At 41.2% G+C, this 27,856-nt stretch overlaps 1 protein-coding gene, 1 long non-coding RNA gene, 2 other non-coding genes and 1 pseudogene across 14 annotated transcripts; 2 read left to right on the top strand and 3 right to left on the bottom strand.

Moving 5' to 3' along the window:
- Positions 1 to 1,208: 1,208 nt before the first annotated feature.
- On the bottom strand, positions 1,209 to 21,477 carry LOC101723813 (SCAN domain-containing protein 3-like). 11 transcript variants are annotated; one of them, XM_021260793.2, is made up of 4 exons: positions 20,709 to 21,445; positions 8,009 to 8,156; positions 4,403 to 5,883; positions 1,209 to 2,870 (listed from the first exon to the last, which is right to left on the bottom strand). In XM_021260793.2, the coding sequence occupies exons 1-4, from the start codon at positions 21,099 to 21,101 to the stop codon at positions 2,688 to 2,690; spliced, it is 2,205 nt and encodes a 734-aa protein (XP_021116452.1). In that variant the 5' UTR covers positions 21,102 to 21,445; the 3' UTR covers positions 1,209 to 2,687. The 11 variants fall into 11 exon arrangements, 8 of the variants coding, with proteins under 8 accessions (XP_021116452.1, XP_012928621.1, XP_012928622.1 ...); XM_013073167.3 differs by having other exon boundaries at positions 5,740 to 5,883; XR_002396087.2 differs by having other exon boundaries at positions 2,744 to 2,870; positions 3,114 to 5,883.
- On the bottom strand, positions 11,493 to 11,966 carry LOC147826138 (AP-3 complex subunit sigma-1 pseudogene; annotated as a pseudogene).
- On the top strand, positions 21,455 to 26,864 carry LOC147826137 (uncharacterized). The gene is made up of 2 exons (XR_015439072.1): positions 21,455 to 25,768; positions 26,483 to 26,864. It is a non-coding gene; the product is annotated as an uncharacterized LOC147826137 (long non-coding RNA).
- Positions 23,310 to 23,381, top strand: Trnaq-uug (transfer RNA glutamine (anticodon UUG)). Its single transcript has one exon. It is a non-coding gene; the product is annotated as a tRNA-Gln (tRNA).
- On the bottom strand, positions 25,208 to 25,289 carry Trnas-gcu (transfer RNA serine (anticodon GCU)). Its single transcript has one exon. It is a non-coding gene; the product is annotated as a tRNA-Ser (tRNA).
- Positions 26,865 to 27,856: the final 992 nt, after the last annotated feature.

Raw genomic sequence — 27,856 nt, 5'->3', positions numbered from 1 at the left:
CCCAATCCAACCAAGGTTTCAAGACTGAATTTTTCCTCTGCTTTCAAGGCAAAAGGATAATCTTTAGTGACATTTTGTATCTTTCAAGTTTGAATGTGACATTTCTATGAAAATGAGAACTCACTGTAAATTGCCCCGACTAGGAAGACTGTCATTTTCTTCAAGGATCTTGGTATAATTTACCTTAAAGACCCTGCCTCACACCATCTGTTTTCAGTCATCGTAAGCCACTACACTGACAGAGCAGATGTGTGATATTCTTCTCAATTACCTCCAAACAAAATAGAGGATGTAAATTTCCTTGAGATGCTCATAATAACCGTGTTCTAAGTACTCCAGCAGCAATATGCTATAGCTAAGTCTAAAAACCTTCTGGCACAAGCTTATTACCATAGCACGGTCTCCCACCCTTAGGAAATCAGAATTTATCAATATGAGCCCAGAACTTCAACACAATTATACCTCACCTATTTACAGTGTGTATCCAGGTATCTACAAAACAAACCTAACTCCAACTTCCAACCTAACCACCCCGATCAGTTGAACAAATTTAACATCCTGATGACCCCCTGCACTGCATCTGAATCCTAATCCTACTTAATGAACTCACTCCTCTTCACTGACCTCATGTGCCCTTTCAACATGGAAGCTGTCCTACAATCTCAAGCTGCTAATGTATACAACAGCAAAGACATACAAAAAACAACATGAAGTTTTTAATATTAGGGTTAACAAATAAAAAGTTATACTTCAATATAACAGGAAAATAAAATTATAAAAATTGTATAAATGCTTTACTGAATGTTTACAGGCAATTTATATAGAGAATTGCTATTTTACTCATAACTTGATACTTCCACAATAGTAATTAAACAGAAAGCCTAAAGTGAAATAAATTCCTCACGCCAAATGCCTAAATGCATATGTTGCATGACCACTGTATGTGTCATTTAAAGATTTTAACGTGATAAGTGAGCTTGCTTCTTGCTTGTTAGTTTGTCTAATCTAGGTTGGATCGATGACAATGCCACTCTAAGAGGATAACGTATATTTAAACTGTTTCTGTGTTTTGTTTTAATAACACTTACAGCAGAGAACCCTGCCTCACACAGGCATGTTGAAGGGAATAAAAGAAGAGATTTTAAAGCAATCTCAGCAAGCTCAGGGCACTCATTTTTAACTTTTATCCAAAATGAAGCAAGGGATACTGTATTTTCAAATTTTATTTTTAAACCCTCATCAGAAGCTAGTTCCAACAACTTATCATGTAAGGCTACAGTTAAATTCAAATTATCTTTTGATGCGAGAAATGGGTTTGGATCCATGAATTTCCTAAACGTGGATCTTCTTCTGAAGGAAAATAAAATTCAAGACACTCTAACAAATTTTTAAGATGTTCACTGATAACTTTCCGCAGATGTGCACTATCAAGATTATCAACTTCATTAATGATTGTTGTTAAATTGTGGAACATGTCATAACAATTTTCAGAAATTCTGTTTTTCCAACTTTCTAACTTTCGTTTTTGTCCTTCGATCTTATCTGCCATTGAAAAACATGTTGCATTTTTTCCTTGCAAGAAGCATTAAGATCATTAAAAATACTAAAGATATCAGATAAATAAGCAAGCCTCGATATCCAATTCACATCTTCAAAAAGTTGAGACCAAACAGGTTTCTTGCCTTGCAAAAAGACTGAGATCATTTCATATTTCAAACACTCTCGATAGAACTTTTCCCCGAGACAGCCACCGTATCTCAGCATGCAGTAACAGTTGCTTATGATCAGCTTCCATATTATCACATAATAAAGAGAACAATCTTGAATTTACCGCATTAGATTTTATATAATTCACAATTTTTACTATGTCAGTAAGCACACTATATAGTTCAGCTGATATTTTTTTCATAGCAAGACTGTCGTAATGGATGAAGCAATGTGTTATTTTACATTCTGGAGCAAGTTCCTTAATCTGGGTGACCACTTTGGAATATTTTCCTGTCATTGAAGCTGTGCCATCAGAACACACTCCTATACAAAACTTAAATTCCAAGCCACATCTGTCAACAATGTAATTTTTCACAGCTTCATACAGTTCTGAGCTAGTTGTGTTTGGAGGTAAAGAGGCTGAAAAAAAGAATTCTTCCTTTATGTCACCATCATGTTCAAACCTCACATAGACTAAAAGAATTATCATGTTAGCAACATCTCTGCACTCATCAAGTTGCAATGAGAAGTATTTTGCCAACTTTATCTGTTCTATGAGTTGCTCTTCCATATCATTAGCCAGCTCTTGAATTCGGCGAGCTATGGTGTCATTGGAAAGTGGTGCTTGTGCTACTTTCTTTGCTGCAGATTCACCCAACATTTCCAAGCAAACTTCTTTGATACAGTCTTTCACAAGTGTCTCAGCAATTGTGTATGGTGTTTTGGACTTGGCAGCTGAAGTGCTACTTTATAGGAAGCCCTCAGAGCACTAATATTTATATGAGAAACATTGAATACCTGCTTTGGTTGATTTTTTAATTCACTACTCTTTCTCTCAAAGAATTCTTTTGGTTGTGAACTTATTTCTTTATGTTTTGAATATAAATGCCGCTTAAGTTTTGATGGTTTCATTGCTTCATTAGCCAATACATCTCCACAAATAATGCACTGTGGCTTTAGCACTTCACCATCAATTGCAGCTACAAAACCGAACTCAATGTATGAAGGATCATATTTCTGAGTAAAACTCGTATGAACTCTTTTGGCTTTTCTCTCTCCAGGATAACTTCTATTGTTACCATTTTTTTTTTATTACTATTGCTATATTCCAAGAAAGTGTGTCTTTTCTTGACAAGAAAGTCCAGTGAAGCTTGTTTCGCCACCTGCAAATTAGGATTAAAATTAATAATATAAACTTTACTTCTCCATCTTAATGTTAAAACAATAAATTCAAAACTAGACTTGGTTAGCCAGGGATTTAGCTCAGTGGTTTTGCTGCCTGCTACACAAGCGCAAGGACCCAAGTTCAATCCCTGGTACCAAAAACAAAACAAAACAAAACAAAACTAGACTTGGTTAAAAATAAAAAGTGATTTTAAACCGTTATAAAAATAATAAATGCTTACATTTTTGAGCTTGAATATAGCGGTAACAGTTTGGTTTGCAAACAGAAGCCTTTGGTAAAATTTTGTTTTCGTTTGTGAACTCTGCATTGGGTGACAAATACAACCATAGCCATCTTTCCCATGAACATGAACATGAACATGAACATGAACATGAACATGAACATGGCCATTTTTTCCAGAATGGTGCAATGAATTAAGTTCATGAACCAAAGTACCACTGTACTTCTAAGTTAGATGATGAACTAAACGTAAAATAGCACACATTACAAAGTAACCTTAATTGTGTTTACTAGTGCAACTCCCACCACAAGGGACTCACCTTGAGCAGTTAGCAACACCTAAACTGGTCTATACTCAGTAAGATGAACCCATTAATCATGTGCTTGGAGGTTGCAGCAAAGTCAAGTTGTTATAAATGTTTTTTTCCTCTTGTATTGTTTATATATGTTTCTATACCTTCAGTTTTTATATTTCTCTCATGGACTGGTAAAAATAATTCGCAAGCCATCATATCAATAGTTTGCAGATCACACTTTGAATACCACTAGCCTTAATGAAGGGTGACTTTTTTTTTTTTAATGCCAGGGACTGAATTCAGGACCTTGCGCTTTCGAGGCAAGCACGATGCCACTGAGCTAAATCCCCGGCCCCAATAAAGGGTAACTATTTCAGAACATCAGCTCTACCTCAGAGAGCCTGATTTAAAGTTGTGTAGGCCTTACCTCATGTTCTCCATTCAAATCTCACAACTGAACTCTGCCAATACAAACTTATCTTTTGGGGCCCGGGATTTAGCTCAGTGGTACTGCACTTGTCTTGCAAGTGCAAGGTCCTGAGTTCAATCCCTGCTATATAAAAAAAAACAAACACACTTGTCTTCTGACAAAATTTATCATCCATCCCTCACCTCTCCTAAGTATTTCTTTACTTGATTTGAAATGCCTTTTACTGTCCAAACTCACATATAACTGAAACAGTCACCTTAAATTCATGTTATTAAATTCATTCTTCTGTAGAAACCTAGTATCATATACATTATTTATCCTCTTGATATGAGATTTCTCATTCCCCCAAGAAATGCCTAAAAAGAGACACTGTTCATCATCCCAAAACAATAAACGATGTAGCATTCAAATTTATAACTTCAAATTTGATGAAAAGGTGGAAGTCATGTTCTTCATTAGGAAAAATACATTGAAGGTGAACAAAATTCTTATCCATCAAGATCAGAGCAAAGTGCAATAAAGCTTTTCCCCAGCTTTCATCACACGAGATACTCAAACTCTTACCCAGTCTCCTACTGTGTCTGGTGAAAATGGTGTCACTGATGGCTTTAGCATTTTGGACGGTTGAACATGCAACCCTCTGTGAACCTCCTGTTTCCTTTTCATTGTACTGATCTCATGACAAAGACTACCAGTTATTTGTCGACCACAGCCTGAAGCCTCCTGGTGAGAAGACACCCCATGGAGGGCATGGACATTTCCAAGATATGATACACAATTACTAGCACCTATGGATTCTTTTTCACAAAGTACACAGCATAAAAATCTTAACCTGCTTTCAGGAGGGGAATTTTTAGCCACTTTAGTGGTAATGGAAAGATTTTCTTCAATGTCACTATCTGTTCTAGTCTCAATGTATTCTTCATACTGGGCTCTGAGAGTATTTTCTAGCTCTTTATTAACCTGGTCTAATTTATTTTCTCTGTGCAGTCTGCCAACGAGCTCTTCAGTCAACTGAGAGTGAGACAGGTCTAGCTTAGCTTCAGAGCTAAATACATCTTCACATGCAGTCTGCTGCATGCCTCTGTGATAGGGCTGGTTTTGGATCATCTGAATGAACCACAAAAATTCAGCCCAGTGTGGTGAATTGTTCATTTGCATCCAGGAGAAGATTCTCTTTTGGATTTCCTCAGTTTCTTCTGTAGAACTGTGGCAAACCTGAGGCTTCCCATGGACCAACTTTAATTCTGGCCAAATATTACTGAGTTCTGTGATGATCTGACTTGAAAATTCTCTCCCATTATTGGACTGTAAGACACTGGGTGCTCCAATAACTGCAAAAATATCTAAAAGAGCATGTGCAACTTCCTGAGGCCTCTTAGATTTTAGTGACCTCAAAAAACTTAACTTCGTATGAAGGTCTTGATAATGCATAATAAATTTATACTCCCCATCAGGATTCAACTGCATGTCTATGAGATCTACTTGCCACCTGGAGTTAATTTCCTTAATTGGCTTTGATGTTAGAACTTTCTTGAGTTTTGAGTTTTTCTGCTGGCATGGTTTACAGAGTGTCAGATATAGCATGATAACTTCTTTTGTGATGTTCTTGTATTTAGCTTGTAATTCCTTCTCCATGCGAGTACGTCCACCATGTCCAATGCTGAGATGTGTATCATGCAGAATATCAAATAAGTCCTCACTGTGTAAATAATACCGTACTTTATCTGTTTCTCCATTTATAGCCTCAATTAACTTCACATTTCCTTGTACAAGGATCACATCGAATCTAGCCAACCAACGGTAGTCAACTGACTCCTGTTTTGCCTTAGCTTTAGCATCTTTTACTTCTCTTATCAATTGACAGTACTTAGCTTTAGAAAATATCTTAGTATTATTACTTTTGTTTTCCAATAATACTGCTAAGCTTTTGAAGAATTTTTCTCTCATGTTTTCTGGTTCAATTTCTTCTTCATTAGTATCTAAGCTACTGAGGTTATCATCACCCATGCTTCGAGACATCATGGAAAGCCACAAAAATGACCCTAAAATATAAAGGAAAAAAATTAGAATATTTGGTGTGTGTGTGTGTGCGCGCGCGCATGTGCATGTGAATGCACACACGCACATTTCCTGAGTAGCCAATAGAATGTGGGGTGAAAACGGGCTACAGACACACAGAAGGGAAAACTGATTTTGGTGAGGAGGTCAATCTCGGTGGAACGAAGGAAAGGTGAAAACTCCAGCCAAGAACAAAACAGTTCTAATACAGTAAAAGAGTAGAAAGCTGGAATGTGGCTTTCCAGAAAAGTATCAGGATTAGCCTTAAGGAAAGCACTATTTCATGTAAAGCAGGATTCGAGTTAATGTTTGCATTTATTTACTACATAAAAATATTATTTTGGTTAGAGAGCCTTTAGCAATATAATAATGGGTTTTTTTAAAAGCTGCAGACTACAACCACATTTTCTATTTTATTCAGTCAGGTTGTCTGGTACATAGTATCAATATTTTAGGTTCAATAATACTGCTTTTCTACATATTAGGTTTATATTGGTTCTCTTTTTGGGCCTGTAAAACTACAAAGCCAAAAATCTCTGATCTAATAAAGCATGTTAAAAGAAATGTTTAGAATAGTCATAACACAAACACTTAGAATATCCTCACCATTATCTCAACTAATACCTCAAACTTGGCTTACTAAGTCTGGAGAAAAATATTTTGAAAACAATAAAAAAGAATAATTTGGAATTAGTATAGTACATTCAGACAGTCTTATAACTGTCTCTCAGGTAACACTGTACATACTACTAATTTGCATACCAAATATTCAACTAGTAAATTCAAATCATTCTTAAATGTTCATAATCACCCAAACTATTTTAAATCAATATGTTACTGTGTGTTTTGGCCTCATCTCTCAATTGCTTCAGTAAGACTTCTTAGGTCACTAAACTTAAGCTCACAGTATGTTTCAGAAAAATATAATCTATTCATAACCCAAATTAGCACTATAGCACTTTCTTCTTTAATTGTTTCATAGGTACATCTAACAAGATTGTAAGTTTCTAAAGAAACAGGGATCAGTTAGTTCTCTAGTATCTTTCCACATTATCTAACATTTTTTTACATTTTGACTGCATTCAAAAGTGCTTCATACAAGATACATCATGTACTGATACAAATTCCCTATGATGAAAAGTTATCATTATATATACCTAAAATGTACCAATAAATGTTTTGCTAAAAAAAAACCCCAAAAAATAAAAACAAAAGAGCATCATAAAAACTAATTTGGGTCGGGGATTTAGCCCAGTGGTTCTGTCGCCTGCCTCGCAAGCACAAGGACCCGAGTTCGATCCCCAGTACCAAAAAAAACCCAAAAAACAAAAACTGACTAACTTTATAATGAAATAAAACTCATGGTGAGTGCTATCTTAGAATGTGATTGAAAAAACCATTGCAGGAACAGTATTTCTTTTTATACTGATCCAGTTTGTGTTATGATATTGAACTATGAGAAGGAAAGGAAGGTAAACAAGAATGCATTTGGGAAGGAAATATAGGTCAAAATAAATCAGGAGAATGTGAGCTGAGGAAGGTAGTAGAAGAAATATTGGTAAGTTAGATGAATAGGGAATGGAGACTTGCTAGGGCTGCAGGAGAAAAACACTTTCTCCATCATCCTTCTGCGTTTTATGAAAAGACAACTGCTCCAGAACCAGGCCAGCCTGCACCTGTGCCTCCATGGCACCCCTTCACAGACCTTAGAACATGAAAAGACAGACTTCAGAAACTGCTTTATTCAGTAGCATTTCTAAATAGTTTTTCCAAGTCTTACATAACCATCATGTGACCAAAATCTGGGAGCAGAGGCTTTAGCAATGGGACACATGGTCAAGGGCTCAATATTCACACACAGAGGTGTCTCTTTTATCCGCAGATACTAATTAACTCTACTGCAAAGGATCCATAGAAAATCTTGTGTTCAACTATTTTTGACATTATTACATGACAGCCTAACTGATCTCCATTAGTAAGATTACATTACATTGGTTAATTTTTCCTTCAACTATATTCAGTAAAAGCTGAAAAGGCCTCATAATCTCAAGGAGTAGATCTTTCCTTGCTGAAGTCTTCTCCACTTTCCCAGGACTAAATTATCCTCACCATTATCTTGAAGAGGGTGTGGTTCTGGAGAATCACATTCCATTCCACCTTCTGCAGGCTGGAGTTCAATACTCATGGACTCTTGTGCAGAATCCAGAGGAGTCATTTTTTCCGCAGGAATTTCTTCCTCATAAATGTCCTGTGACACCTGAGACAGATTGGTACATTTAATAATCAATGTAAATAATTAATGCACAACCCATAGCTAAGCCTCGAAACATTCTTGCACTGAAACTGAATGTGAGGTAAAAAGAAACTGTCTTCACTGTATTCTTAAGGGCAATGCAAGATATACTAAGACGAGAAATGAAAATAAGAGAAATTAATAAAGCCAGAGGTATACACAGAAACTGACTCTAATGGACAAGAGTTGATATGTACTCCTGTAGTTTCTGTTTAGGGTAAAAACAATGGGAGTACATTAAAGACATGTGTCCTAAATTGTGATAACTGAAAGAAAAGTGTTACAGTGTCATGAGTTGAAAGTGAATATTTCAGACTAGGAGTAAGTTATCTAATAGTGACCAAGGAGCTATCTAACACAGCAAAGAACCTTATAGTAGTTCTAAACCAAATGTGGAAAAATTAGTATTATGGATCAGGAAAAAAAGCCATCCAAATTGAAAACTGTATTGGATGGAAAACAGTATCTTCTCCTTACATCAATTATGTAGCACACGGTTTATAGTTAAATTCCCCAGTTGTCTCCAAAATATGTTATAGTTTTTAAAATTCCATGATCCAATTAATATTTATTCCACATCTTATTTTTCCTTGGCCTCAATTAATCTGAAGACATTTCTTACTTTGACATTCAATTTTGAAGAGTCAGAGCCAGCTGTGTTTCAGAAAATTTCACATTGGGATCTGTCTTACTGTTCCTTCACAGATTCTGGTTAGACATTTCTGTACGAATACTGCATCAGTGGTGTGTACTTATTGTGTGACGTCACAGGGCACATTCCAACAGGTTGTTTCACCGCTGCTTAAGGTAGTGACCACAAGACCTATTCATTTGAAAAATACATTCAGGGCCAGGGAGTTAGCTCAGTGGTACCATGCTTGCCCTGTAAGTACAAGGCCCTGAGTTTGATCCCCAGTACTGGAAAAAAAAAAAAAAAATATATATATATATATATATATATATATATATATATATATATACTGAAAAATATATTTATCCCACCCAGACATAACACACACCTGTAACTCCAGCACTCTGTGGGGCTGAGGCAGGAAGACTGCAAATTTGAGCCCAGTCTGGGCAACTTAGCAAGACCCTGTCTTGAAAGGAAAAATTTTAAAAGGCCCGGGATGTAACTAAGTGCAAAGGCCCTGGGTCCATTCTCCAGTATTCCCCCATCTTTTACAGAAATAAATTCAAGGCCCATGTTGCATTTTCTCTAAACCAGACATGGTTTCAACAGTTTTTCCAAGAAGTAGTGATTTCACTTTACAGAGCAAAGTTTTACGTAACAATGGTCAGGTAGTACGTAGGCTCATCATCCCTGGGGTGTCATCACCTCTAGGCCCTTTCGTGGACAGGGCTGGTACATACATTTCTGAAATGTCACAAATTTAATTCAGTGTTAACCTTACAGAGCATTCCTTGGCTTTCCACATTCCATATTTGTATCTCCTTCTGTCACAGTGAAAAAAATAGTGCAAAATAATTTAAAACAATGTATTCATTTGCTTTAAGCTAGATAAACACAGAATTGCTTTAATAATTATATTATACTGTGTGCTGTAGGATACTCCCAAAAGTGTACCTACTAAATAGAACTCAATATATTATTGTAGATTTCGATATGTCCACAGACAGTATTCCACTAAGAGTATATAGTCAGAATACTATGTTCAAGTCACCTAAACTTTTCTGTTTTTAGTTTGATATATTTGAGTTCGTTTCTGTTTAATCCTTTTGTTTTCACCTTATTTAAAATACTCTATAAACATATATCAAAAAATCAAAGTATATTTTCAGAAAAGTCTTTGCCACATTCATACATCCTGAATTCTACTTTCACCCACTCTCATAAGTAATTTTTCATTTTGCGCTGCACCTTGTATTTACTTCTGTGAAAATATGTAAAATGTTTTATATACACAAACATGCATGCATATTTGCATGTATAAGAACGTGTATTTACTTCTGTTTGTGTATATATTACATAAAAATTAAATATAAGTATGCATATACTTATTTCTTCACATTATATATACTAGTTCACATCTTTTTTCATTTAATATAAAAATAATGTCTGAAAACCATTTCACACCAGTTCATAGATATCATCCTCATTCTGTTTTGTGCCTGAACATTGTGCTTGGCACATTGGGGTAGGTTATTCAATCGTTCATGTGGATAAGTGTTTAGATAGTTTACAATTGTTTCCATTTACAAATAATACTGCAACGAGAAACTTTCTATCTTCTTTCTATTTGTAGACATGTATTTTCAAAGTTCCCAGAAGTGCTATGCTAGATCAAAAGGTTAAGTGCCTCACTAGGTTTCTCGGTAGATGACAAGATGCCTTTTGTAGGGTTGAATCATTCCACACACTCACCACCAACACACTGGAGGACTTGTTTCCTATCAGGCCAACAGGCTGTTTTGTCAAACTTTGGATTTCATCTATCTGGCAGCTGATAAATGGTACTTCCATGTAGCTTTTTTTTTTTTAAACAATGATAAAATATACCTTTATTCACTTTTTGAGTCAGAGGGTCATAAAAAAATTATTGCTAAAGTAGATATCAGGCAAACAGAAAGGTGCTTTAGAAATCCAGTTACCTTTGAGTTTATTTAAACTAAGAGGAAAAGGTCATAATACTTTCATGCAATACATACTTGATTCTTTAACAACTGTGACAAATAGAAAGAATTAAGGACTGTTGCACTTGTGACCCATACAAAACACCAACATTTTGGGTTGTACATAATTAAAGAAATACTGCACTTTCAAAATATTGTAATAGCCAATACGTAGAGGCATGCCTTAGGTTGGCACAGGAATGCAGTTTAGAAAAGAAAAAAAAATATCACACTGGAACTATACAATTTCTTTAAAATCGCTAAGCAAGAAAAGCAACATTGAACTTTCATACTTATTTTACACAATTTCTATACAGTACCCTGACTTAAGTCCAAGAGCAAAAGTTAAGACTCTCCTCTATTTTTGATAAAAATAACAACTGTATGGTACACTTAGATGACTTTTCCCCCTGGATTTTACCTGGGAGTGGCCTATTTAATGTTTTAGTTAAAAGAGGGCAGGTTTGGCACTTTTTTTTTTTTTGGTACCAGGGATCGAACTCGGGTCCTTGCGCTTATGAGGCAGGCGGTGGAACCACTGGGCTAAATCCCTGGGCCTGGCACTTTCTTACTGATGTCACCAATGTTAATATTCCTTGGGATCTCAGGAAGATGCATATTCTCTAGAGCTGATACAGCGCGGGCTGGAGCTCCTGCTAAGCCAGCCTAAGAGTTCTCCAGTTTATCTTGTCCATCAATGTGTGTAACAATTTCATTCCTGTTGCTCTCCAATACCACGCCCCATCACCATTTCCACAAGAATATTGTGAACCTTGTCTACATGGAAAATTAAATCCAGTTCACAGACATTTTCAAAACATTTGTCTAATGTTTCCACAAACACTTGAATCAAATCTAAAATACCAAGTTCACTTTCTGAAGAATCCACACAGAAGACAAAATGTAGTGTTGCATAATGTCTATAAATCAGTTTGTTGTAAGATCCTCCAATTAATAATCCTTCTTTAAAAAGAAAAATAATAATCCTTCTTTAAGGGAATTACAAACATCTTCATCTCTCCTCGATACCAAATGGAAAGTCTCCCTGATGATTTCTTGCTGTGTATCTCCACTGTACAGCTGGTAGAACTTGGAGAGCTGCGGCTTTCTGTGGTTGTTGATGAGGATCGCCTTGATCATGGCTGGGCCAGGCCGACCTGGTGGACACTGGGGCCAGGCCTATGTAGTTTTAATTTGCTTTTACTATGATTGAAGTTGAGCATCACGGAATAGATCTTAAAGCATTTTTTAAAATATTCGTGAAAACTGCTCAGATCAAATTTTTTTTCCTCCCACAGTACTGGGGATTCAACCTAGAGCATTTCTGGTAAGATCAGGTTTTATCCCTGATATATTTTTCAAATAATTTCATTGATGTATTGAATTTGCTTGTAGGCTTTTGTATGTATCATATTTAAATTTTTTCACATAGAATTTAATCACTTTTTTCTTGATATGGCTATTTTGTATTCTATTGCTTCACTGATGTGCATTGTGTCAATACCAGTTTTATCTAAAGAGACTTTTTGGTACCTTAGTGTATAGGTAAGTCTACTTCTCTGTTCTTTAAAGTTATTTTTCCCAGCAATTCTTTCATTTATTTATACATTTGAATGAAGTTCATGGGTTTTAATAATTTTATTTCCATTAGCAATTAGTTATATTTCCTAAGACAGTGGGTAGAAATTGATTTTCCATTATCTTTATGTTTTGGGTTCCAGGGAGTAGTTACCTGCATTGGTGACATCTCACTGAGGTATCGTCTACTCCAGTAACCCCATTAGAGTTGATTTCAATGGGCAGGCTGGCCATTTTTCAGCTTCCTTGGTTTCTTCTGGCTTACTTCTTCTGTCACTTATAAGTAGCAGGTTATTTCTCTTGGACTTTTACTTCACTGATTATATGGCTAAATAAGGAACAGAGTATTAGGAGAAGACATGAGTCACAAGTTATCTGGCCAGATATTCAAAAAATGGCCAGGTGCAGTGGCACACACCTGTAATCCCAGTACTCGGGAGGCTGAGGCAGGAGGACTGCTACAAGTTTGAGGCCAGCCTGGGCTACATAGTGAATTTAAGACCAGCCTGGACTACACAGTGAGACTCTGTCTCACAAAACTAAAAAAAGGGGCCTGACTTGCAAGCACAAGGTCCTGAGTTCGATCCCCAGTACCAGAAAAAAAAAATTTAGAAAAAGAAATGTCATTACCACTAATGGAAAGTATTGTTAAATATTCAACATAAATGAATATATTCAATGGAAAATATTCTGATACTTCAGTCAGAAAGTGAACTGAGATTAATTGATTAGTAAGTTAGAGAATCCTTAAAAGAAATGTACCTTTAACATAAAAGCAAGTTCACCTCCAAATCATCCATGTCACAATTTGTTACAATGGTGTTTGATTAGGTTTCACTTTCTTGGGAAATCAGAACAACCTATTCAATTCTCTAGTTTATTCCTTCTTTCAGCATGCGTGTAAATTTATTAGGTCTTTTTAAAATTCAGGCCTATAAGTGCAGCTGTCACACCAACCATTATCTGTGCCAAGCCTTGAAATGAGTCAGTGTCCAACAGCAGAGCCTGATAGTAAGAAGGTAGAAGTCCTGAATGTACCTATATAGAATTTCCTACATACACTGTGTAACACTGTATTTGTCTAGTCAAGTTAACATAACTTCCCCACCAAAACAATGTGTACCTATAAATTCCATGATGAAGTCTGAAGCCTTAAGGCTCTACACACACACACACACACACACACACACACACAATGTATCACACTGTTATATTATTCTAGTTTTGGAGAGTTGTCACTGACTTATAGAACTTCTAACCATTTCTACAGGTGGATCTTAGACATTTAAATATTAAGTAAACTGAAAGTGAGCATGAGCACGTTAGGCAGAATAGATCCTGAATTTCCACCATTGTGAAGTGTAGTGGGCACATAATGAAAGTAAGTATCCAATAGCTAACAACCTCCTAAAGCACCCTTAAAGCCAGGTGTGGTGATGCACACCTGTAATCCCAGCACTTGGAAAACTGAGGGAGGATCATCATAAATTTGAGGCCAGCCTGGGGTACACAGTGAATTCAAGGCCAGTCTAAAGTACATAGCAAGACCCTGTCTCAAAACAAAAGTCTTTTTCTCTAACAGCCTCTAGGATCAATCATACCTCCATGATTAATCGTAATATTGTAAGCAAAAGCTTTTCAAAAAGCAAAAAAACTATCTCCCTGAGAACAGAAAGGTACTAAATTGTACTGATGTAGTATACTGCACAGTGAAAACAGGCCTGAACTCTTCAACTAGGGGCTGAGTACAGAGGCCTGCTTCCAGCTGAGGTGACAGACAGCTTTTCCACAAAAGCAACTACTACCCTAATGTCTACCAACATAGATTCATTTTGCTTTCAGAATTTTACATAAACAGAATCATGCAATAGGTATTCATTTTTGTCTGTCTTTGGTTAAATTATGCTTGTAAAGTTCATCCCCACTGTTATAGTATTTCCTTAAACATTTTCATTATTGCATTCACTTGTATAAATGCACCACCTATGTTCTTCCATCCCACATTTTCTGTTTTTTCATCCCAGGAATTGAACCCATGGCTTTGCCCATGCTAAGCACCTGTTCTACCACTGAACTATACTCCCAGATCCCATTCTACTCTTAACAGATATTTGAATTGTTTAGAGTTTTGGTAATTATGATAACGCTGCTGTGAATATTCTTTTGTCTTTAGTTTTCTATTGATGTATACCTTGCAGCAAGTTTGCTGGATCATTGAGAATAGTAGATGCTTCTAACATGGTCATGAAAATTTACTTCTGCCAATAGTGCATCATCATTCCAGCAGTTCAACATCCTAAAACTTACTCATGTCAGAACTTTTAAAACATCATGGTTAAAATAAAATAGTACCACACATTGTTTCAATTTGCATTTTTCTGATTACTAATAAGATTAAATGACTGTTTTGTAACTTTATTGACCAATTGGCTATTCTTTTTTCTTAAAGTAGGTATTTAAGTTCTTTGTTGATTTTTCTATTGGGGCAGCCCTTTTTCTTACTGAACTATATAGTACGTTACACATTCAGGCGAGAGTTTGTCTGGATCTGGCGCAGGAAAAAGTAAGTCTGTAAGATCTCATTGTTTGGAAGTTACGCTTTTTGGGATGTTGGGATTTTCAATGTCAAACAGTGAAAACTTAAGCAATGGAAGACAGTTACAGCAATTCAAAACAATTTAATCCTGTTTTAAAAAAAAGAAACACTGTGGTTCTATAAAAGAAGTTGCCATGAAATCAGTATAATAGTCAATTATAATGCAAAAATAAGTTTTTAGACCTATGTTAAAAATGTTATTCAGGGCCGAGGATTTAGCTCAGTGGTTCCAGGGCCTGCCTTGCAAGCACAAGGTCCTGAGTTCGATCCCCAGTACCAAAAAAAACCAAACAAAAATGTTATTCATTGGTCAATTTAAACCACAAGTCTAGAACTGAAGTTGTGACACAATTCAAATCACCACAAAAACAGTTGATCTGTATGTCCTGATATATTTAAGCTACCTAGCTAAAGTTTATCAACTCCCCATTTGTGTACATTGAAAATATTAGATTAAATAATCGACTGGGTGTGGTGATTCATGCCTAATAATCCCAGCATTCACAAGGCTGAAGTAGGATTGCCACAAATTCGAGGTCAGCCTGGGCTATACAGTGAGTCCGAGGCCAACTTGAGCTATATAGTGAGACCCTGTCTTAAAAAAACAAAACAAACAAAAATAAATAATCAAATAACCAGAGGTTACAGTACATTCCTGTACTTGACCCTAAAATGTCCTTTTGGTTTATGACACTAGGGCTGGTACCCAGTTCTTGGATGTCTCCAGCCACTACTTGTACTAAACAGAGGCACTTCTGCAGCATTTTCAGTTTTCTTAAGGCCTTCATATATTAAAGCAGTGACGGCGAACCTTTTAGAGAATGAGTGTCCAAACTGCAACCCAAAACTAACTTCTTTACGGCAAAGCGCCAACAACTAAATATTGAAATTTTAGGTTAGAAAAAAGTCACATATAAAACATCTTTTGTCTTAAAAGAAAAATACAGTAACAGAGCTTTCAATGTTAGAAATGGCTTTTTATTGAAAAGTAAGAGTTTGCATTTGGTGTGCTTTTGCACAGTCAATGAGATCTTTGCTGCTGTATGCATGCTGATAGTTTGTCAAACCTTGGCTCATACTTCGTCAGTTTGAGAGTAACATATGCAGCACTCAGGTCATCTGTTAATCTGTTTCTTGTATCAGATTTAATATAATTCAAAGCTGAATACAGCTGCTCACAAGCATAAGATGATCCAAACAAAGTAAGAAAAGCAATCCCAAGTGCTTTCATGGACTTAAAATTATTTGGCAGAGAATTCCACACTTTAAGGATTTCATTTTCAAAACTACCAAGTGTGCTGCCCTTTGTCATCCCTTCAGACTCCACCTTCTCTATCTTCTCAAGTGTTGCACGCAGGTCATAGAATTTATTTTTCCAGATAGAGCTTTCTTGAAATTCCAATAGCTCCATTTCCAGATTTCCATAATCTAACCAGTACAAGCAGGAAAGATCAAGTTCTTCAAATTTGGCTTTATCTGGAGAAGTAAGAAAACACAAAGTTGTCTCCATCTTATGGAACTGTGAAAATCTGTTACTAAAATTCTCCTTTGCAGCTGCTACCATGCTAGAAAATTCCTTGTAGATTTCCTGACAGCTTGTAAATCTGTCTGCAAATGCAGATTTCTCTAAATGCATTTTTAGATTTGGAAAATATTTCAGCTGCCCACTTTCAAGGTCTCTTTCAAAAACCTGCAGTTTTCTCTCAAATGTTTTGATATCATAAAACATCCTTTCTGCTGTTTTCCCTACACTTTGTAGTCTTTTGTTGAGCACATTGAAGTGTCGTGTAAAATCTGTAAAAAACATGAGGTTATTAAGCCAGGCTGTATCAGTGAGTTGTGGATATTCCTGCCCTTTTGCATTCATAAAGAGCCTAATTTCATCCAAGCAGGCTACAAATTTCTCCAGGACTTGTCCTCTGCTCAGCCACCGGACATTACTGTACACAAGTAAAGCATTATACTGTGCCTGAACCTCAAGAAGTGCTTGAAACTGTTGAAAATTAAGAGCATGCATCATGATGTAATTCACCATTTTTGATACATCTTTGAGGATATCATCTAATTTTTTGCTGCTTTCCTTCCCACAAAGAGCTTCTTGATGTATAATACAATGAAACTGAATGACTGGATGTTTTGCTTCTTTAACAAAGAACTGAATGAAACCCGATGTTGCCCCCACCATGCAAGGTTCCCCATCACTAGTAATTGAAACTACTTTTTCTGGTCTTATGTCTTGTGACAAAAAAGCCTCCATCACAGCATTGTAGATATCTACCCCTTGTGTTCTTCCACGCAAAGACACCAGTTTCACCAGCTCTTCTCTCATGATGTCACCAACAGCATAACGCAAAATTATTGCTAGGGTTGCGTGATTATTTATATCTGCACTTTCATCCAAGCACATGGAGTAACAGGCTGCCTTCTGTAAGTCAGTGGTGAGCTGCTGACTAACATCACTTGCCATGCGCAGGACTCGATCTTTAACAGTATTTCTGCTAAGTGGCATCTCAGAGATGCGTTGCTTAATTTCATCCTTGTTTGGGAAATCATGAAAAAGGGAATTACTCCCAGACAACATGGCCATTTTGATAAAATCCCCATCAGAAAGGGGCTTACCATGCTTTACTATGCTCAGTGAAATCTGAAAGCTGGCAGTTGTCAGATGATTTGTTTTAGAAAGATAGTTGCAAAAACTAAGATAATGAGAACGGTATTTCCTCAATTTCTCTTCCAGAAATTCTTTCCTTTCAGTTTCACCAAGTTCGGCAACACTTTTGTGGTTGGTATCAAAGTGCCGTCTGACACTCGATGTGCGACACACAACACTTTTACTACACAAAATACATAATGCTTTCCCATTGCATTCGATCACTCCAAATGATTCTGTCCAGGCCTCTTGGAATGATCTTCCACTATCTGTTTTCAGTTTTGCTTTTTTTGCTGTAGTCATTTTTTGGTGTTCAAGACTTGGAGTCTAAAAAAACACAAAATTAAAAAAAAAAATGAAGCACCCAACACAAATCTATTCCTATACCAAAAACAGCTAACACTACTAGTTAACACTTAAAGAATTGGACATTCCCCAAATCAACAATCAATCCACAGCAGTGAGTCTCAGCGGCGGCTCCTCTTGAACTTGCTGATCACGAGCGCAAGGGGGCAGTGTTCCACTGAGCACCAGCTTTCCGCTGCCCTGGAAAAGGCATCTGAGTGCGTTTCCTACCTTGTGGGGCTTCTGCTAAACTCACAGCCATCCAAGCAAATATATATAACGTTGCTCTTGTTTTCATACATTCTTCACAAACAACTCAATACGATGCTGCAGATCCAAGTACATCAGGGGCCAGCACAACATTAAAAGATTCTCAGTCTTTAATGAGAACATCTCTTTGCTGACTCTTAGATATTAAATTTCAAATTTTCCTAAGAAAACTCAAAGCTAAAATCTTGTGTTAATAAAAACAAACGTATTTTGGGCCGGGGATTTAGCTCAGTGGCTCTGTTGCCTGCCTTGCAAACACAAGGTCCTGAGTTCTATCCCCGGTACCAAAACAAAAAAAAAAGTATTAAAACTCACTGACACGACAGGGATTTAGCTCAGTGGTTCCGCTGCCTGCCTTGCAAGTGGAAGGTCCCAAATTCAATCCCTGGTAACAAAAAAAAACAACTCACTGCCAGTCCAAGCAAATATTTAAAAAAAAAAAAAAATATATATATATATATAATACACACACACACACACACACACACACACACATATCTTGGCAGTGCACTGACCACCCATACGAAAGCCCAGTCAAGTTGCAACTTATGAGTCACAGCTCATGACATCATGGCCTGGGGCCACTACTCCTTTTGGAGAATGCACATGGCCCCTATGTGCAGTTACCTGATGCTCAGCTGCTGGAGCAATGCTAAGGCAACTTGGCTCAGGAATTGACAGAGGGCTCTGTGTGTCTGCTGCAGCATTCACGCCATAGATTCACCACTACTGTCCGAAGGCTTTCTCTTTAATTTTGAGAAAAGACACACTAGATTGCATCTTCTCTGGTATTCAACAACCCACACACTTAGTAAATGTTCCACTTCTTCTGTTTCTGTATGCCTTGTTCTAACGGATTTTGCAGCACTGGCAGCTGTTCCAGTTAGATGACTTTCTTTCACTTTCCCAGCATTGCTTCTAATTGTACACAACAACTTCTTCATGCTGGTTGTACAACCAGTGTCACAGGTTCTTTCATTTCTTTCCAAACATTTTACAATTTAAATCTTTTCTTCAGGGGCCAGGGATTTAGCTCAGTGGTTCTGCCGCCTGCCTCGAAAGCACAAGGACCCGAGCACGATCCCCGGTACCAAACAAAACAAAACAATAAAGCTTTTCTTCTACTGTCAAAGCTTTTCTTCTTTTACACTATCAGTAATGTTACCACCAACATGCTTCCATGGCACTGTGGACCCCTCACCTTGCTCATTTTCTGGAATACAAAAAAGTTTAGCAAAAAAATGCACAAAGATGGGGGGGTTGCCATTAACCACTTCCAAAACAGTGTGCGATCAAGAGACCCAAACAGGAGGTGTGTGTGGGGGGGGGAATGGGCATGATGTATGATGTTATATGTTTTTATGATTTGCTTGAATATTTATCTACAACCAGATACTTTGAATTCAGTTGCTCTTACTTGGTTACCTAAAGCAACTTGCCAAAGACACTAATGTATAATCCAGGAAAATTTCAGCTTTAAACTGATCTCATTTTAAAGATTCTTCATTCCACAAACACGTGTATTAATAAATCAAACTGCATACCTAAAAGTTCATCTTCAAAGGAAGCAAATAAATACATGGATAGTATCATGACTGAAATGTGTCTAGCAATATCCATGGTATTCTAAAATTACCATCACAGAAGGCAAAGATACTCTGTTGACTCTAGTATAATGGTAAAAGACTTTAAAAATTCTTCTGAATAGAATACTTGACTCATAACGCTTCGCATATCAACAATTCTAGGTACTAATTAGTGATACAGCCTATCATATAATCAACCCAGATCTTTCCTGATGTCTCCACTAAATTTCTCCCTCCTCCCCTTCTGTCTGTCTCCTCACTCTCTCTTTGCGGCACTGGAAATGGAACCCAGGGTCCCCTATATGCTAGACAAGCGCTCTACCACTGGGCCACAACCCCAGCCCTTTTTATTTTTTGAGACAAGGTTTCTCTAAATTGCTGAGGCTGGCCTCAAACTTGTGATCCCTCTGCCTCAGCCTTCCAAGCGGCTGGACTACAGGCATGTGGCACCACGCCTACCTCTAGGCTACTTCTGTGTTTGTCTCTCCTATAAGATGTTTCTCATATTCTTAGGCTGATTTATTTTCACTTATGGTAAAAATAGTGGGCATCGTAACAAGAGATAGATATACAAAACAGTAATTATTTTATACATTTACCTAATATAGCTCCTGAACCTTACAATCATTAAATAAAATTTCTACTATAAGCAACAGTGCAAGGTTTCCCATTTGGTTAAGTAATCTCATTTGGAACAGCTATCACACAAAAACTGTTGGTACACTGCGATGAAATAAGAAATAAGTACCCAAAACCACACTTTGCAGCGATCAGGGTGACGTGAATCCATCCCTCGGACCTCGTTCTAGACCCCTTTACTCAAATTCTCTACAGAAGGTGGCATCGCCACTTCTCACCTGCTGCTTAGGCTCATCCAGCTCCCTCTCCAAGTTCTCCAGCACAGTCACTGCCTCCTCCCCACTTTCTGGATGCTGTTCGCGCACCCAGGCCTGCAGCTCCTCAGGCAGGATGGCCAGGAACTGCTCCAGCACCAGCAGCTCCAGGATCTGCTCCTTGCTGTGGGTCTCCGGCCGCAGCCACTGGCGGCAGAGCTCGCGGAGCCGGCGCAGCGCCTCCCGGGGCCCCGGGGTCTCCCGGTAGCAGAACTGCCTGAAGCGCTGCCGCGAGAGCTCCCTAGGGCAAGACACGCCCCTCGGCCGGCAGGGCTCCGGGCCCCAAGCGTGGTCCTCCTCTTTCACTGTCACCTGGACGATGTCCCCCGGCTGTCCTGCAGCCCCGCCGGCCTCCATCCCTTCCCGGGAGGCCAGTGCGCTCGTGCTCTCGCGGAGGGTCCCTGAGCTCTGGTCTCCGCCTCTGGCCACGACCTAAGGAGACGCCTGGCGCGGAACCGCCGCAGATGCGCTGAGGCGGGCTCGTTTGCGTCACAATGCAGGCCGGTCCCTCCAGAGCGACCGAACACTCGCGCGACACGGGCCCCAGCTACCAGGGCCCGAGCGTACAGCCTGCGCAGGGACGCCAGGGAGGGGCCGCCGGGAGACCGGGTCCCCAGCCGGCGGGCGGGAAGGCGCCCACGCCGCGGGCTGCACGCCTCCCCGCACCCTCCCCGGCCTCAGCCACCGAAGTCCTCCGGAGCTGCGGCAGACCACGCCCAGCGGAAGTGCCACCGCCCGGCCCCACCCCCGCCTGCGCACTTCCGCTCCCCTCTGGCACCCCCGAGGGGTGGTCGTGGCGGCCCGTGCGGAGGCGCCTGGGAAAAGAACTCGCTCGGCGTCCGCAGGTATCCGCCGTCCTAGCGACAGAAGTCACGGTGCGAGCGGTGTCGGGGACGTGCTGCTCTGGGTTTTCTGCCACCGCGATGCGCCACCCCAGAGACAAGGCGGAAGAGCAGCCTGGCCCTTCTGTGCCCCCCGGATCTCGCGCCCCTGGAGGAAGCCAGAGACCAGGCTTTCCTGGCGATTTGCCCCCGTGCGCGGCTGCGCGTCCCGCGGAACCCTGGCGGGGAAACGGCCGCAGGAAACGCAAAATCTGGCCGGGTGGGATCTCTGAGAACCACCGCGCCGAGTTAGGGGGAATCCCGCGTCGGGCCTGCGTCCTGCGCGGCCCGGGAAGCGTGCAGGTGCAAGGTGTGCAGGAAGTGCGATGTGTAAGAATGTGCAGACATGCAGGCGTGGAGGCATGTTTAGGGGTGTGCATGTGCGTGGGGCGCTGCAGAGGCTGCCCGGGTCGGGGAGCCCAGGGACCCCACGCCCAGCCCGAGTCCTGCCCGCGACCTTGACAGCCTGCTCTAGCTGTTCAAGAGCCGACGATCGTTACCATTATCTACTGCAAACTTGTACTAATAAATCCCTTTTAAATTAACATGCCCGGGGCATAGTTTTGAGAGTCCCTTCCCCATTCTGTCCTTTTTCGGTCTCTATATGTATTACTCACATTTTAATTTTTCTAAGAAGCTTTAAACCATCAGAACACTTCTCTCAGAAATGTGTAAACAAGCATTTCTTACCCAGGGGTTTTGACTGACCTTCAGTGAGTTGCTACCCCCAGTGAAATTGAACATTAATCTTTTTATTATGTGACAAAGTTTAGATCGTCAAAACACTGCATTGGAGCCTCCCACTCGCCTAGCCACTATCAAGCGCTTACCTTTTGTGCTTTCCCAAAACCAACAGGTAATTCCTAACTTCTTAGAAAAATTTATGCTGTTTGGTGTCTATTCGTCCACTCTGTTTAAAAATGAATATCAGCTCACAAGTTATGATTTACAAAAGTATAATACTATGCCTTACTGTTCAGTAGATGACTTAAGTTTTGTTTCAAACTTCAATCCTTCCCAGAAACTGCCGAGTCAGCATGTGAGCACATAGGTCTATCCCTTTCTTTTTTGTGGCTGTAGAGTACTTCCATTAAGTACACTGGCACATTTCTAAACTTCTGATATTGCAAAATATTAAAATGAGTATTCTTAGATATTATTTTTTCATTTCTATATATATTTATTCATGTTTTTTAGAAAAACCGCTGAGGTAGAGATCATATTACCAAAGTATACCCAGAGTAGTATTTATCATGAATCTTGCTGTGTCAATATCCTCACTTGTATGGCTCTTTGCACACCCTTGGATGGGGTTGTTCTTTATAAAAAGTATTTGTAGAATTTGCAAAATTTATATGTATATTGAGAATATTGTTTATACATTGGAAATTAGTTGAGACAGCTGCCTGTCTTCCAGTTACCTCCACATACATCAGACAGGCCTTGGAGTGTTCAGAACATCTATTCCTTTGCTTTAACAAGGCTGCTAAATTGCATAAGCTTCAGTCTGCAAAACCTGAATCTGGGGTCCCAGAGATGAGCTGCGGTGGCTCAGAGTTATGTACTACAATCTTGGGCTCTGCAGCCACCTGAGGCCTGACCAAGCTCCCTACTGGATCTGGGGGAAATGTTGTCTAGTTTCTATCTCAGCACAGTTATGCATCTCCATTCCTTTTATACCATTGGTCCCATGGTGTAATGGTTAGCACTCTGGACTTTGAATCCAGTGATCCGAGTTCAAATCTCGGTGGGACCTCTTAGAAGAGAATCTTTTAGAGCACCTGACAAAGCTCTTTCCTCTACACAGTGGTGACTCGGAGTCCAAAGGGCTAGATCATGGCAGGGAGTGTGTCCCACCTTGGCTAAATTAGAGGGGGTTTCCCCCAGCAGGAAAGGAACAAAATGAGGAACAAGGAAGTACCCCTGTTTTGTGAACCTAGTGAACACCTTTCAGATTTCCTTCTAATTGAGTTCTACTCTCACCGAGTCAAAACCCATTAAACCATAAATATTTCATTAGCTCATGTTATGAATTACCTCTGGTTGCACAGAGCTGCACCAAGTGAGGTTTACCAAGCTTATGAAAACAGCCTTTTGATTTCCACAAGGGCCTCTTGATGATATTTCGCATGTGTGGTCCTGATGGTCCTAATTTAATGGCACAGGGAAAGCCTTTCTTGGCCATGCTGACTCAGCACCATGGTCCTGCCTTCTTTCCACTCTCCTGCTGCTCCTGTGATGAGTTCTCACCCACAGTACTCCCCCTTCCCAAGCAGCTGGAACCCTCCCTTACCTGTGTGGAGAGGTTGTAACCCAGTCTTCCTCCAGCCGCTACCTCAGTCAGCCTGTGGTCAGTTTCTCACATGCATCCCAGAGTCCTGGCCATCTTCCTGGAGTTTTATGAAATGACAGTAACAGAGGGCAAGTCCCATTCTCAAAGGTAAAGGCGAGTTTAATGGTGTGAGCACTGTGATCCCATCCATTGTCAGACGTGCACTTGTCCTCGCTCAGAGCCAAAAACTCGGACTTTAGACAAACCTCCCAATTTAGGTTACAGAAAAGCCTGACTGTATGTGGTGACCTAGCCCTACCAAGGGCCAGCTGCCGGGGGGTGGGGGTGTACCGTGGTCTGGGGATGCCCGAGCTGCATCTCCGGGAACCCTAACCCTTGGGAAGTCAGGGTTCCTGGGGTGTGGGGTACAAGGGCTCCATCCTTGACCAAAATTCCCCAGGCTTCTGATCCCTCTTCCTGACTAGTTCTCACCCTTGGTCCATCCAGCCCTGTTTTAGCAAGAATCTGAATCCTCCACTCTGATATCCTCGATGCCTTAATAATTCTCCATCCAAGGACTCCTCACCCTACCCATTAGCTATAAACTCCCAGCTGCTCCTGTTGCCTTGGGTTTGAGTCCAGCCTCTCTTCCTTGTTGCAGTAGTCTTGAATAAAACTTTCCTTGCCTGTTTAACCCCATTCCATACAATGCTTCTTTGAAACTGTCCTCGAAGAAGAGGTCCAACTTAGGACTGGAGGATATGATCAGCTGCCTAGAGAAGACATGTCTAGATCAGAGGCCCAGGAAACTAATGGTAGACATTTCCTGAGGAAATGAAACCAGACTTTAAAATCTATCTAAATCAATAAATAGAACACGACATGTTAATAAAAGGAAGGATAAAAAGCAGGCAACCATCTCAATAGCTGCAGAAGAAACGTCTGACAACATTCAAGGCCCTCTCAGGTGTTAAAATCCTCCTTAGCCTGAGTGCGACAGGAGCGCGGCTCCACACAATGAGGGTCTATGGAACAGACCCCAGCTAACATTTTACCCGCGGTGGAAATGTAAAAGCTTCCCACTAAACCCAGAGCAAAACGAGGACGTCCACTCTCGCCACTTCTTTCCAATACTGTAAGGGAGAAGACTAGGAGCCAGGGGCGGTTCGGCAAGAGGAACATATAAACGCCCCTGGGTAATGACTCCCGCCCTCCAGAGGCTCCCTCCTGAGGAAAAGGAGGCCCCAGCCTGGCAGGGAAGGAGTCTGCCTGCCAGCCCACCGCCCAGAGGGGTGAAGAAATTCTGACGACGACGAGAGTGGGATTCGAACCCACGCCTGCAGAGCACAATGGATTAGCAGTCCATCGCCGTAACCACTCGGCCACCTCGTCACGCGCACCGCCCGGTTCTGAGCAGCGTCTACGCTGCCGCCCGCAGTCCTCGCTCTGGTTACTCCTGACCGGGTCCTCGGCACCGCGCGTCAAGCCGGGTGTGGGAAGGCCCGCCTCACAGCGGACAGAAAATACAAATGACACAGGTCCAACAGGAAAAACCACTGGGCCTCGGCAGCATGCGCTGCGTGGACCCTCGCTGAGCCCTGGACTCAGTCGCCGCCCTGCGCTCCCGGACCCCGCGCTCCTGCGAGCTTGCTGCGTGCTCCCGATAGGACAGCTCCGGAGATCCTGGTTTCGGAAGTAGCGGAGAACCACAAAAACCCGGCGTTGGGTTCCCTTGCGTTTCCCATGTCTCTGAAGTACGCCGGATAGCTTCTAGGCGCCTTCATACCTTTTTGCTTCCCTCGCTGGGGCTTGGAATCGATCAGTCTGGAGCCTGCACATCCAGCCACCGGTGAAAACGTGGTTGGAGAAAAGTAGGAAAACCCAAGCGCCCTGGTCCCGGGTTCCCAGCGCTTAGCCCCACCCCGTCCCCCGGGAGGGAGCCAGTGTGGCCCCTCGACACCCGCCGACCCCCCGGGTGCCTTCGCGGCCGCTCGCCCCTTGCGAGAGCTCTGCTCGGCCTCGTCTGGCAGGGAATCGCACGCCCTCCCGCCTGCTCCCGGCCCCGCCTTTCCGCCCGCCGCTGCGGCCCGGCCCCGGTCGCTCTGTTTCTCCGTGCGCGCTTGGCGGGGACCCCTCGGGCCAGCGGGGCGCTCGCTCACCGAGGCCCGGCCCGCACCAGGGCCTCCGCGCCTCCGCCTCCCTGTTCGTGCTGTGTTGTGAGCTCGTGTTTTGGCTTCCGCTCGCGGGTTAGTTCCTTTCAGCGGTAGCTAATACACTGTTTAGCCTCATCGGGTAGGAGGTTTCAAATTCCACTATTCGATCCTCATGCTTTGAAGTTCAGGTCTTGGGTCTATTTTTATGTAATTCTCCCCGATCTTCCTGCGCACTTCAGTTGTAATCATAGCCTTGATGTGATATATTTTCTACAGCTGTTCTATATTTTGCGTCTTAAAATTCAACCCTGAGCGTTGTCCTGAGTCCGGCATAGTCGCTACCCTCTTGAGCCGTAGTTTTACAGCTGACTTTCTGCGTGGTCTCCACACGAGGGCGTCCCTTGCCTGATTTGGGGTCACTTTCCTCCACAGGTGCATTCACACCGGCCCGGGGGAAGGGACCACGTGACCTGGAACCCCTGCTGCCCCGCAGTCCCCCCCCCCGCTTCCGGCTGGTGTCGTCTTCCGCTTCCTGCTGAGCCTGCTGTTCCACCGGCCCAGCATGGCCTGCGGCTCTGCCCTGACTTCCGGTCTTTCAGGCTGTCACAGCGGCAGCCCCAGGCCTGAGCCCCTTCGCCCAGGTGCCCCAGAAAACGTTGATCCTGCCGTGTGTGGCCCTAAGGAAGTCCCTGGCCTGTTATGAGACCAGAAAGGCCGCACGGAAGTGCACAGGGTGCTCCTAGAATCAAACTGCTGGGAAGCTGGAGGGAGGCCGGCAGTCACAGCTGTTGAAAAGGATAAACGTAAAGCTGAACATGCGCGTTTCTGTCATGACCAGCGGCGGGTTTTACTGAGTCCATTTCTGTTCCTGTAAGAAAGCTGAGACTGGGTAATTTATAAGGAAACGTATTTGGCTCACGGTTCTAGAGGCCGGGAGGTCACACTGCCTGCCTGGCCTCTGGTGCGGGACTTCCGGTGCACTGGGACAGAGTGGGCATTCTCATTGATGGAGCAAGGGGCAGCTCAGGTCTCCTGTCATAAAGCCGCCAGTATCATCATGGGGCCACTCTCCTGCCTTCTTCTAAGCCTGATTAGCTCCCACTGGCCCCAGCTCTAAAGTCTTATAACAGGAAATTGAGGATTAAGTTTCCATACACAAACTTTTGAGGGGACACATTCAAATCATCGCAATTTTCACTCAACAAAAAAAGACACAGCATTAAAACAATAATCAACTTGGAGAAAATTTTTTCAAAACTAAAACTGACAAAGGGGCTAATACATGTTCCATAAAAAGACCCCCTGAAAAGACGTAGTAAACACACAGACATCTAAAAACACCAAAGGGAAAAGAGGAAATGAGAAAGATAGGAAGGAAATAACTCAGAACAAGGATTCCTAAATGGTTTACAATTTGAAGAGATGGTGAAGCTCACGACAAACAAGAGAAAATTTAATGAACAGTAACACAAAATTTTGCATCCACAGATGGCAAAAAATCGAAAATGTGGATAATAAGCTTCACTAAAGGGTGGAGAAAACCCAACTTAAGTGCCCTGGTTGTCCCGGCTGTTCTGGACACAGCCCTGCAGGGGCACGCTGCGTGCAGTGAAGTGCGTGCCTGAGCCTCACACTGCTGCAGGTGTAACAGGGCCAGGCGAGTTGGAACTACAGAGACCGCCGTGCTCTGAATTAAATGGGATCTTTTATTATCATGGCCAGCTTATCCAGAGTGGCTTGTGGCAAAACGACTGGACAAAGGAAAGGCAGTTTGAGGGCCCTTGAAAGCAGAACTTGGTTAAATTA

This window comes from Heterocephalus glaber, unplaced genomic scaffold, assembly GCF_053883595.1.
Source record: "Heterocephalus glaber isolate CG9 unplaced genomic scaffold, H.glaber_assembly_v1.0 deba00001472, whole genome shotgun sequence".
Lineage (NCBI taxonomy): Eukaryota > Metazoa > Chordata > Mammalia > Rodentia > Bathyergidae > Heterocephalus > Heterocephalus glaber.
This window is presented reverse-complemented; position numbering and strand designations above follow the sequence as displayed.

Coding starts and splice junctions, on each gene's coding strand:
- LOC101723813 (XM_087181092.1), bottom strand. CDS start 21,101: ATGGAGGCCGGCGGGGCTGCAGGACAGCCGGGGGACATCGTCCAGGTG. Junction 18,651..20,708: donor TGGATGAGCCTAAGCAGCAG/GTGAGAAGTGGC, acceptor TTTTGTTACCAG/GGATTGAATTTGGGACCTTC. Junction 17,978..18,584: donor CTGAGCTAAATCCCTGTCGT/GTCAGTGAGTTT, acceptor GTGTTTTTTTAG/ACTCCAAGTCTTGAACACCA.